The 11007-nt window shown below is 48.7% G+C and overlaps 1 protein-coding gene across 6 annotated transcripts in view; it reads left to right on the top strand.

Moving 5' to 3' along the window:
* The first annotated feature begins 7050 nt into the window (after nucleotides 1-7050).
* The window catches only part of CCNJL (cyclin J like), a 28470-nt gene continuing 24513 nt past the window's right edge, over nucleotides 7051-11007 (top strand). The window contains exons 1-2 of one of the 6 annotated variants that reach the window (XM_054841573.1): nucleotides 7051-7976; nucleotides 8510-8621. In XM_054841573.1, the coding sequence (XP_054697548.1) occupies nucleotides 8544-8621 (78 nt within the window). In that variant the 5' untranslated portion in view covers nucleotides 7051-7976; nucleotides 8510-8543. Of the gene's footprint in view, nucleotides 8622-11007 lie in introns of all 6 variants that reach the window. The other 5 variants (XM_054841571.1, XM_054841570.1, XM_054841576.1 and 2 more) reach the window with 5 other exon arrangements.

The following is an 11007-nucleotide window of genomic DNA, read 5'->3' as shown; positions in this document are numbered from 1 at the left end:
CAAAAGCACTGCTGGAATAGTCGTGGTATTTATAAGAGTGGCTTCCCAGAAGCTATTTCAAAACTGCATTACAGATTTCACAGACACCGCTGGGTTTAGCGATAGATTTTGTAGGGGTGCGTGCAGCAAGCTGCTCCCTGTGCAAGAAAACCTGCGAGGTGGAAGGGCAGGATCGGTCCCTTCCCCTGAAGCTGCAGGTGCCCTTTCCCTGACAGCGGTTGCTCAGATAATGTATCTGTCCTTCTAAAGCTCCCTCATTTAGGGTGTCCTGGGGTGCATTTGCTGGGAGGTTCCAAAGGCAGCGGCAGCTCAGGAATTGCATTTCTCCCCAAATGCCCAGCCCCGCGCTCCCACCCCGACAGCCCCGCGGGGGAACAACCGCTTTTTGGCTGGGCTGGGTCACACGCAGGGCTCTGCCCCGACACGGCTCCCCCAGCAACCATAGGTGTGAGGGGCAGCTCAGGGGAGGTGGTGGGACACACGGGGGGCTGTTGCCTCTCCACACCACCGCCCAGCTGTGCTGCACCCAAAAGGGAAATGGCACGGTACGGCTTGGCGCTCGCAGTCCCCTGCTGCCAAGAGACACCTTGCTTCCCTCCGCAGTTCTGTCCCCTTGGTTCAGTGCGTTACCCATCCCCAGAAGCGGGTATTTGGGGGTGGGGTTTTTTATGGTTTGGGTTTTTTTTTTTTGTAGTCAATTTAGTTCTGCACTGATTTTATGAGCTGAACCCACGTGACACCAGGTAGGTACCAGGGCTGGGAGGGGATGGGAGAGCACCGCAGGGAATAAGCGCGAGAAGAGGAGGGTGGAGGGGACGCAGCAGTGAGATCAGCTCAGCCGCTCTGCCTTCCCTTGCCGTCCCCAGAGAAGGCCCCAGCAGGGAGCGTTTCCTCCCAGTGTCAGCCCTCGCAGGGGGACCCCAGCTGGTTTCCCCAGATGAGAAGCAAGGGAAGTTATTAACTGTCTGGCAAAGTGTTCTTTTTATCCTCGTGAAAAGGAGAACCTGCAAATGAGTCTTTCAAGCCTGGAATATCAAAATGCAAATTATAAAGAGAACCACTGACCCCCGCTGAGTGCTCAGAGCAATGCGCTTGCTTTCAGCTTGGGGCTACGAGGAGGTCCTTCCCACAGGAGTGGCACAGGACCGCTGGCTCCAGCCTGCTCCCTCCACCCCCGGGACCCCAGCCACAACACCAGGTCACAGCGCTGCTCTGAGCTGCGCAGCTCAAACCCCAGCCATTGGCTGCCATCAAGGATGCCAAGCAGTGGAAAACCCAACTAATAAAACATAGCAGGCAAGAGGGAGAGGAACAGCTTCTCCAGATCGTTTAACCTCCCATTGAGTTGAAGTCATTTAAAGAAACTAAGTATTGTAAATATTTCTGGGAAAGAGGTTATGAGCATTTGAAGTGATACACATGGGTTCCTCTTGCACAGGTTCCTCTGAAAAAGATTAATTTCCTCTTATGATGCCTTATGGACAAATTGCATACTGAACAAAATGTCTTCACTCAGCCCAATCCTGCAGGAAGAATCACCGCGAGCAGCTGTGGGCTCCTCTCCTCCGGCCTCACCCAGGAGACGGAGGGAAGGGCAGCTGGCAAGGTACGAGCGTGTCCGGGTCACTACAGGGCCAATCATTGAAATATTAAAAGGAGGGGAGAAACCCACACAAAACGCAAAATGACTGGCTCAGACTTCGGAGAATTTTTAAAATAACATGTTCTGGCTTGCTCCTGCATCTTCAGGCTGCATTCTGGTTTATGCTGCCATTGTACTCCAGCCAAGTAGTTATTTACTTTGTTTTTAAACCAAAACTGAGATTTACATAAAGTCTCTTTATTCCAGAAACACCAAATTTTTGGAAAACCACCAAATAAAGAGCTCTGGTTTTCACAGCCAATCTGTCTCAAGAGAGCACCGCTCCCACGCAGGCCGCTCGCCCCAGCCCAGGCAGCTGCCTGCACCTCTGGCACGGTGGGAGGAGAGCTGGGAACGGTGGTAGCTGGGGACCAGGTGGGCAGATGCCATTGGGAAGGCAGGAAGAACGTCCTGGCTGAACAGGACGCCATCCACATCCGCCGCCCTCGCACAAGAGCTGTTATGCAGCAGCATCCTCCTTCACGGCAAGTGTCAGAGCTGCCCTTTGCATCACGTTTTAGCACAAGCGAGTCCCTCTGGTGCATCCAGCGTGCCAGGGCAGGGAGGCGAGGCAGGAGCGCCCACCTTCAGTGTTCGGTTCCAAGAGAGGAAAGGCTCAGCTGGTGCAGCTTGCGGCTCATTAGAGACCAGCACGGACCTGGCTGCGAACACATGCGCCTGCCTGGGTTCCCTCCCAGGCAGAGGAGGGTTTTCTGCCACAGGAGCTTGTCTCCACTCCCACAGAGCCCTCTCCCTCCCACATCCACCCCCGGTGCCCTGCACAGTGCACTTCCAGTTCAGGCGGAGCTGTGATTTCACACCGAGTGCTCTGCACCGACATCACCAGTGCGGGAAATGCTCGGCACTAGATGAGCTCAAGGACAACTCCTGCCTGGTGCAGCTTCCAACCCCCTAACTTGGCCTCCCAGAGCCCTTTTCTTTCCCTTCAGGGCTTGTCTACACAGAAGAACCTCAAGGGTGGGTTTGTTTTGCTGTTGTTTAGGTTTTGTTTTGTTTTTAAAAACCATACATTTCAATGCTAACAATGAAAAGAAAAAATAAACATAAAAAATATTTTCACTGTGGAAAATTAACATTAATCATGGACTCAATGTACATGGAGCGTCTGGAAAGTAACACTGCGATGTCACAGCAGGGAAGGCACCAGAGTAAGGCAGCACCGGCCGTCTGCCCGAGCGCCTGGCGCTGCTGAGCTCCAGCACTCACCCAAGCAGACCGGGCAGATCAGTGCCTTCAAGTCTTGATCACATCCTCCTTCTGGGGCACTGAGGAGGATCCAGGTGCGTTTAGCAGTCCCTCTGGTTTGCCCTGCTCCCCAGGTGAGCCCGCCCTCAGTTACACCAGTTAACACTCAACAGTCAGCACTCCAATACAAAAAAAAAAACAACAAAAAACCCAGCAAAAAACAGTCTCTTTTTTCTGTTCTTCCAGGTTTTGTCAATGCTGCCTTGCTAAGTAGCACCACACCCCTGAAGACCGTATTATAGCAGGCCCACGATAACATTACACAGCCCTGGGGGCCGCATGGCTGCTGGTGGCTCTCTGCCCCGTCCCCGCTGTCCTGCCCCCTGGCAGCCACAGCCCCGCTCCCAGCCCCTTCCCATTGCCCAGGGCCATTTCTGCACTTGAAACAAGCCAGGTCCAACAGCAGAAACTGCAGAGTTACATCAGGATGGCTCAAGCCCATGACACACAGCTCCCCGTGCCCCACTCCAGCACTGCTGTCACCTCCGTAATGGCCCTGTCATTCCTCCCTGCGTTTTTCAGCAACTGTGTACAGGAGAGGCCGTGTCCCCTGGGTGCTTCACAGCCAGGTCGAGAAGTGAAAGACCTCTACAAGGAAGGGTATGTTCATAGAGTTTCTAATTTCCACATAAACCACTGGCTGAGAGGAGGAACAAGGAAATGAGCACTCAGACCAGGAAGGAGCAGGGATGAGGGGATGGTGCTCTTCAAGGGGAAATTTGGGGGGGGCTGGCTTATGCATCGTGCCAGGTCTCAGGCACAGAGCTCAGATATTTCAAGCTGCTGGGCAGCAACTGGCCCGTGAGCCTCCCCAAGGCAAGGCACAAGCATCCCGACTCAACCCACCCAGCATCAGCAGAAAGCTAGAAACTGCAACCATTTAAAAGCCTTTAAATAAAACAGGCTCCTCAAGCTACATAGAAGCTCAGCAGTATTTTCCTGAAATCCAAGAATACCTCTGTAATATTGTTCTTTCATGCACCATCACAGGCTTAGTCTGGCGCACCCAACAGCAGCTCACTGGGGTTAAAGCCCTTCACACCGGCCATGCTTAATAATAACAGCTCCTAAGGACAGTCCCAATCCTGTAACACTGCCTTTAAAAAAAATAAAAATAATTCATAGCTTGCTTCCACCAACAGCAGAGGAAAGCAGGTTGCAGCTCTCCCAAGCCATGGACCTCTCCACCCAAGTGGAGAGGGGCAGCTCTGCTCTGCCCTCCACCATCTGCAAGGGCACTGAGCTCCTGTGCCCCTGATCAGCTCACTAATGGTTTTGTGTTAAACCTGACCCAACTAAGTCAGTAAAGCGAGGGTACAGCTCCACACGGCTCACAGGATCTTCCCCTGTGCATTTTTTACTGGCCCAGGCCCTCACCGCCCAGTCCCACCAGCGCTGGCTCTTGGAGGGAACAGAACAAGCCAGCTTTAGGTACAACTCCACAAATCACATCATCCCGGTTTAATGCTGCTGATGGAAGAGTCCCTGCTTACCTCTTGCTGCTCAGAGCCGTGCCTCCTGGCTGCTTGCTTTGTGCTGGCTTCAGATCTCTCTGCAAACCAGTATCATTCTCTAAAATTGCAGAGAACTAATCCAGTACATTAGGTTCAGTAAGATAGAGCAGGTAACAAAAACGCATGAAGAGTGACAGAAGAACCATACAGGCAGAGCAATGAAAGATATGGGTGACTGTGGAGAACCAGAGTTGATAGAGCTCTTGCCTTCATCAGCAGGAAACCATTACACTGTGCAAAAGCACTCAAATTAGCTTAAACTAGTGCTCAAGCTGTGGCTGAGCCAATTTAGCTTTGGGATGCTGGTGAAATGGGAGGCACCTGGGCAGCAACAAGCTGGGCTGCTCACCTGGGGAAGGAGGAGCCCTGGGGGTGCTGATCCTGTGCAGGTACTGGGTGGGGGGTGTCTCTGTCCCTTGTTTGCACTGGCCTCCTTGCTGGGTAGGAGGGAAGCTCCTCTCCACCTCCAGTAGCAGGTGAGGTTGAGGTGTAGAGGGGTGAACAGGTGGCTTCTTGATGTCTTCCTGATACACACAGCCTCACTGGCAGGAGCAGAGACACAAGCAGATGCTGGTGCTGCCTGTGTTTTGCATGGAACTTGACTAAAAAGTCCGATTTTTGTACCCAGGCTCAACCAAGCGTGGCCCAGCTCCTCACTGATGCAGGCACAGCCTCTCTCTGTGCTTGGTGCTGTCTCTTTACTGCAGTATTCCCACTGTGTTGCGTCCCCAGCTGAGCCCCGGCCTCTTCCGAGCTCTTCCTGCCAGCAGGTGAGATACGGGTTGCCTCAGCCATTTTTTGGTTGCTTTGCGGTTGGTGTCCTCAGTTATTTTCAGATAGCTTTGTCATCTAAAAGCAATTGCATTGCCCCAGCACCCAGAATGGTAGCACTAGTGGTAAAGATGTTACCTTGCTTAGTTAAACTGATTTTTAAGGGAAAGTCACTCACCATTAACAATTTCATTGACTTACAAATTCAACTTGTGTCAGTGAAATTTTACTGACTCTGCACCTGTGCTTTACCCAACTGTGACTTACTAATGATGGAAGAGTAACATAAAACTTCTCAAAGCTAATATAAGCTCTGTGCAAACATTCTTTGGGAATCTCCATGGGATTTTACTTTTATCTCTCCCAGTATGTTTTTTAAAACATTTGAAAATTAAATCAACACAGTTCTGTTGTGGCTAAAGCCTCTATTTTAGCTCATATTTACCTGTTATATCAGAACCTGATGAGGATTGGGATGTTCCCATTGGATGGAAAAAGATATACTGTAGCTGTAGTCAACTTTTACAACATCAACGAGTTAATAATAATGTTGTATGTTGTTCATTTGACTATCAGGCGGAACAGTACTGGATTCCCTGGTTTACGTAGGTGGCCTTGCTGGCACTCCCTCCTTCAGAATAAAGCAATTCCGAGGTTCAAGGCTATATCTGAGTTCTTATCGAGTCCAGAATTACTGCTCTCTCTAATTTGTTACTGTGAATGTTTTATGATAGCAAAGACAATGCTGGTTGGGTTGGGTTTTTTTTAATTAACAGAGCAGTCTATTTGAGCCCTGCTAACAGCCATGCTATGAAAGGAGAACCTTATTCAGTATTTGTTTCCATTTTTAATATCAATGCAGTTACTGAAGGCAACTTTTGATACATCATATTTAATTTATTTTCAAATGGAACAAGTGAAACACATGGACCATATTCTGGAAAAATAAAATCATTTGGCCGCAAAATTAAAACCAATGTTGTATGGAACAGTTTTCTATTTCATATGGAATTTCAAGATTTTAAATAATTCAGATTTTAAAAAAATACAAGAGTTTTAAATCAATAGATGCTATGGATATGAGTTTCTGAAAATCCATACCATGTTCACCTTAGTGAAACTTTATTTCAAACAACTGATACTCTTTCTTTCAAATACTACTATTGGTTTGATTTACACTGTAAAAAAAAAATTGAGAATTATGTCAACATAACACATGTATATAAAAACTGTTATAGAAAATTGATACATTATTGCATGAACCATGAACAGCCTACTTGTAAAGAAATGCTCTGGCTGTTATTCAACAAAATAGTTAAGCACGTGGTCAGTTTTAAGCAAAAAGACAAGATAGATTTTTCTTTGCCTTAATTTAAAGCACCTAAGTACTTTGTTTAAGGGACACCAGGATGTGCTTAAAAGAAAATAGAGGAAAATTATTTCTGATGGACACTTGGTGGCAGCTTTTATCTGTAGGCTTAATAGCTATCACCACTTAACTTCACTGCTTCCCTTTTACAGCAGGGGACAAGCCAGCAAACATAGACTATAAACAACAGGGGTATGTTTGCCCCAGAAGATTTGGTCAACAACTTTCTTTGATCACAGAAATATTTCCCCAGGAACACTAAAATCAACATAAATATTTATTTTTACTGAAGCAGGCAGATTTTTGTTCCTTTCCTTTAAGAAACCAACCGAGGAACAAATGTTTTATGATATTCTTTTGCAAATTCAAGTGCAGAACCACTGGCAGTTATTTAAAAAAAACCCAACAAACAAAACACCTAATGCTAAAAATGTAATTTAGTTCTGCGGAAATGGGAAAGCCATTGCTAGGCCTGGTAAACTTTCTCATGAAAATTCTTCTTCCTTAATGGATCAACAGTGAGATTTGGGTATAACTCAGGTTGCATGGTGACTTTTTTGGTTCCTGGAATTGCTGAAGCGGAGTGCTAAGAAAGACTTGCCGAAAGATGTCAGTTCAATCTGCTGAAACATCCACCGGACTATAAACATGGCCCTCAGAGGCTTGGGAATAAAGCTATGTGGTGCCTGACAGTTTCTTGGGCTCTTTGGGTATAAAGCTTGGAAAGGATGAGGGTCCCTGGGCTCCCAGGGCACAGCAGTGACTGAGACACAGCCTTGAAGCTTTAGCCAGGCTGAGCTCCGATGGCAAACCACGAATCTCCAAGTCCTGTGGCAGCATGCAGGGTCACGCCGTAGCTGGTGCTGCGCACTGCTGCGTAACAAGGATGGGACCTGTCCCGAAGTCACGAGCTGTGGGTTGTGTCTGAAGTACGGAGACCATGGGGAAGAGCATCCTCTGGTAAGTCCCAGCTCAGTGCCTGCACAGGACAGACTTGCTTTCTGGCACTGTGAGAGGGAAACCTTGACATGTGGCCTGAAAGGGAGCTGTGCTCCTGCCAAACCCCACGCTCAGACATAAGCAAGCACTTCTATCTACAGGCTTCTGGCAGCTTAAGATAAGGCGTCTTGTATTGGGAACCATAAACAAGGAAAAAGTCACTCTCTTCTGTTAATACTGAGGATATTTATTGAGTATTCAGAGCCTTCGTTACTGGGAGAAGCTTTGTATTCCATTTTCTCCGACAATTTTGCTTGCACTACTCTTTCCAGTCCAGCCAGGAAGACCCAAGTCAGCCGCGGCCGAGAGTTGCTGTTCTGCCCTAACGCCCCCCTGTCCGGCAGCTGCTGGAGGGGGCTCGGGGGGCTCCCCTCGCCCGCCCCGCAGGGCTGGGGGCTGCAGGGGGCGCGTACAGGTGCCACAGCTGCTGGAGGGGGAGGAAATGCCCCTGCCTGGGGCAGCCGGCTGTTAATTAGCGCCAATTAACCTAAGAGCCGCACCGGCGGCGGGGGCAGCGGTACTCCCGCCCCCTCCTCCCGCTGGCCCCGGAGCTCAGCCTGGGCCGCTCCGCGGAGGTTGCGCCTCCGCGGGCAGCGCTTCCGCCGGCACAAAGCGCCGAGCGATGGCTCCCGCTGCCGCCGGCCGCAGATGGGCGCTGGGCGCCCGCTGAGGAGCCGCTCCTGGCCCGACGGGCTGCTTCCCCCCGCGGCCCCGCTCCCGGCGTGGGGGCCCCGGCGCGTTCGCGGCGGCCGCAGGTCTGCGCGGAGGACGGGGGCGACCCGCGGTGGGGCCGTTTTGCAGCGCCCTAAAGGTAGTAAATAGCTCAGTACGTTAATGAGGATTAGCGGTAATAGTGGGGCGCGGGGGCTGGCGGGGCCGCGGGGAGGGCCGGCGGAAACAGCCGCGGGGCTTCGGGCGACTTGTCCGGTTTGTTCTCCCTCCCAGCAGAGCGGCCCCGTCTCTCTTCCAGACCTTTGTCTGGATGGGAAGAAAAAGGATGGAGGAGCAGTGGTGGAAAGGGGAGCTGGCGGCAGACATCCATCAGACCTTGAGGACGAAGGTTGGGTCCCACTTTGTTCCTTTCCCTCCTCCTTCTCGCTCTCCCCTCCGCGCTTTCCTGCCCTGCAGAAACGCCCGGGCACCCGCCCGCGGAGGAAGGGCTCTTAAACTGCCCGGGCTGAGGGTATTGGAAAACACGCCTTCGGCAGGTCTCGAAGGAGCAGCTTTGCACAGAGCTCTTCCCTGTACTCAGCTTTTTGATCCAGACTTGTTCCAACCTAAACCTGTGAAATCTGCTGCCTAACAATACATGCCTGCAACTCTTCAGTGGCTTTAACTTAGCTGGGGTGCTTGTGACTCATGGCATTACATGCTAAGAGGATGCTGATGTTGGCCCGTAAAAAAAATCTGCATGTTGTAGGACTTGGAGAAAGAGCGTTGCTGCTTTTCCAGCAGATAAATGCTAAAGTTCCAGTAAAAGGTAGGATCCTGGCAGACTGTAGAGGAGCTGAAAGATGTACAGACATGGCTTGTAATGACTTTTCTATAAGTTAGTGTTTCATTTACACATGGATTAGAAACCCAGTAAAATGTCCTGCAATAAGCAAATAGTCGGGTCACTGTTTGATGAACTGGCGTATGGAGAGCAGGCAGAACTGAGGCTGTCCGGTTACTTTTCACATTTCCTTCAGTAGACTCCCAGCTCTGGAGAAGCTCTAAATGCAGTTAGTTGGGTAACAGGAGAGAGCCCTCAGCAAATATTGACTCCCTGCACTTGACACAGCTTTTAAGTTACTAGAGTTATGGCTAGCAAAGTTAACACTCTGGATGTTCTGTTCCTCTTGTTATCTTTACAGGCATTTAGTAATAAATTATGTCAGGTGATTTAATTGCTATCAGGTCTCTGCAAGGGGGTTGGTTTGTTCTCATGTCCTCTAGCTGAGAGCTGAGGCAGGTCTCCTGGCCCTGCAGTGTGGGGAGGAGTAAGTGAGAGAATCCAATTGATAGGGCCTTAAAAGGAGGGGGGGTGTGGGGGTGTGGATTTTTACTGTATTTTTCTGAAGTGTATCCACTACCTTTTAATCAACTATTTAATTCTTCAGCCTGCTTTCTGGATGCATGTGATGACTCCAGATTGCTGAAACTTCTTCTTTGTATATGGATACTAACCTAGGCCAGCTGAAGTGACAGGAATTATTTAGATTTAAAGAACTTGCAAAGAGGGAGAAGGGTCTCTGGGCTGCTCATTTTCTGCTCTGAGGAAGGTCTATGACTTTCTGCCTGGATAATTTTTATACTAATTGTGACCACCTTGTAAGGATGATTTTCCTTTTTGAAGGAAGTACTATATGAGAATACAGAGTGCAAGTATATTGAGGAAAAATAATCACACCCCTAAGACTGTTTTCAGTTCACTTTCTGCGATTTTTTTTTTTTTCTCCAAGTAATTCTGCAGAAACGACTTTTAAGTGTATTGCTGAGGTTTGCTTTTTTGATGTCCAAAGTGTCAGAATTTACTGTAGAATATTGTGGAACTCCTCAAAAGGATCCTACGTCAAAGTCTGGGAAGATAAGTAGTTTTGAGGTACTGAAGTCAGTTTTGTGAGCATGGACCATGTTTTAGGGATGCCTATGGCAATGGCATAGAACAAAATAAGGTTCAGTAGTGGCATCTCCACTAGGGTATCAGTGTGTTAGTACATGAGCATGTTAATACTGGAACACAGAAAATTCAGGCAATGCTACCCTTAAGCCTAAATGACCTCTCTGGTTTAAGATACTTGCTGAGGAATCCTAGTCTGGAACAGTGTGTGTGTCTGGTCTTAGTTTTAGCATGTGACTCTGATAGGGAAGTTACTTAAAGATGCTTGTCAAGGAGGTTGAAATGCATGTTGCAGGCTATCCTGCTTTTTTTGAAGAACATATTTAAAGTCTGGGTTTAAGGTGAGGAATAAAACATCTCATTTAAATAACAAACTCTTTTCCTAAAACAACTGAAGGATTATTAGGAATGCTTTTTTTCCAAAATAATTTAGACACACAAATATAGGAGGGAGATGTATACCTACTATGAAACCAGGTTTTATGTTAACAACTGCAAAAAAAAACGTTATGCCATCCCCCTAGTTAGACTTGGGAGTTGTTCTTAATCTCACTGAAAGTTGGTGTCCTCTGTGACAGATGATGTGTGTTGTATCTGATGGATGTGTTCTGCATGAGAGCAGATACTGAATGCGTGTGGTATACCTGGCTTCCAGTTCAGAGAGGGCTGAAGGATGCTGTGAGGCTTTGTGACTTCCCAAAGGCTCTAGCTCAATGTGGAGGAAATTAATAGCCCCTGAATTGTCTGACTAGTGAAATATCTGTGCTGTGATTATTGGGATGTAGTGTTCAGCTTAGTGGGACTGTATTGTGTTAGTTATTGAGCGTGCTGGCCTAGTGGAGCA

The sequence above is a fragment of the Grus americana genome, chromosome 14, assembly GCF_028858705.1.
Source record: "Grus americana isolate bGruAme1 chromosome 14, bGruAme1.mat, whole genome shotgun sequence".
In the NCBI taxonomy this organism is placed as follows: domain Eukaryota; kingdom Metazoa; phylum Chordata; class Aves; order Gruiformes; family Gruidae; genus Grus; species Grus americana.
Note: the sequence above shows the minus strand (reverse complement) of the source record. Positions and strands in the feature narration are given on the sequence as shown.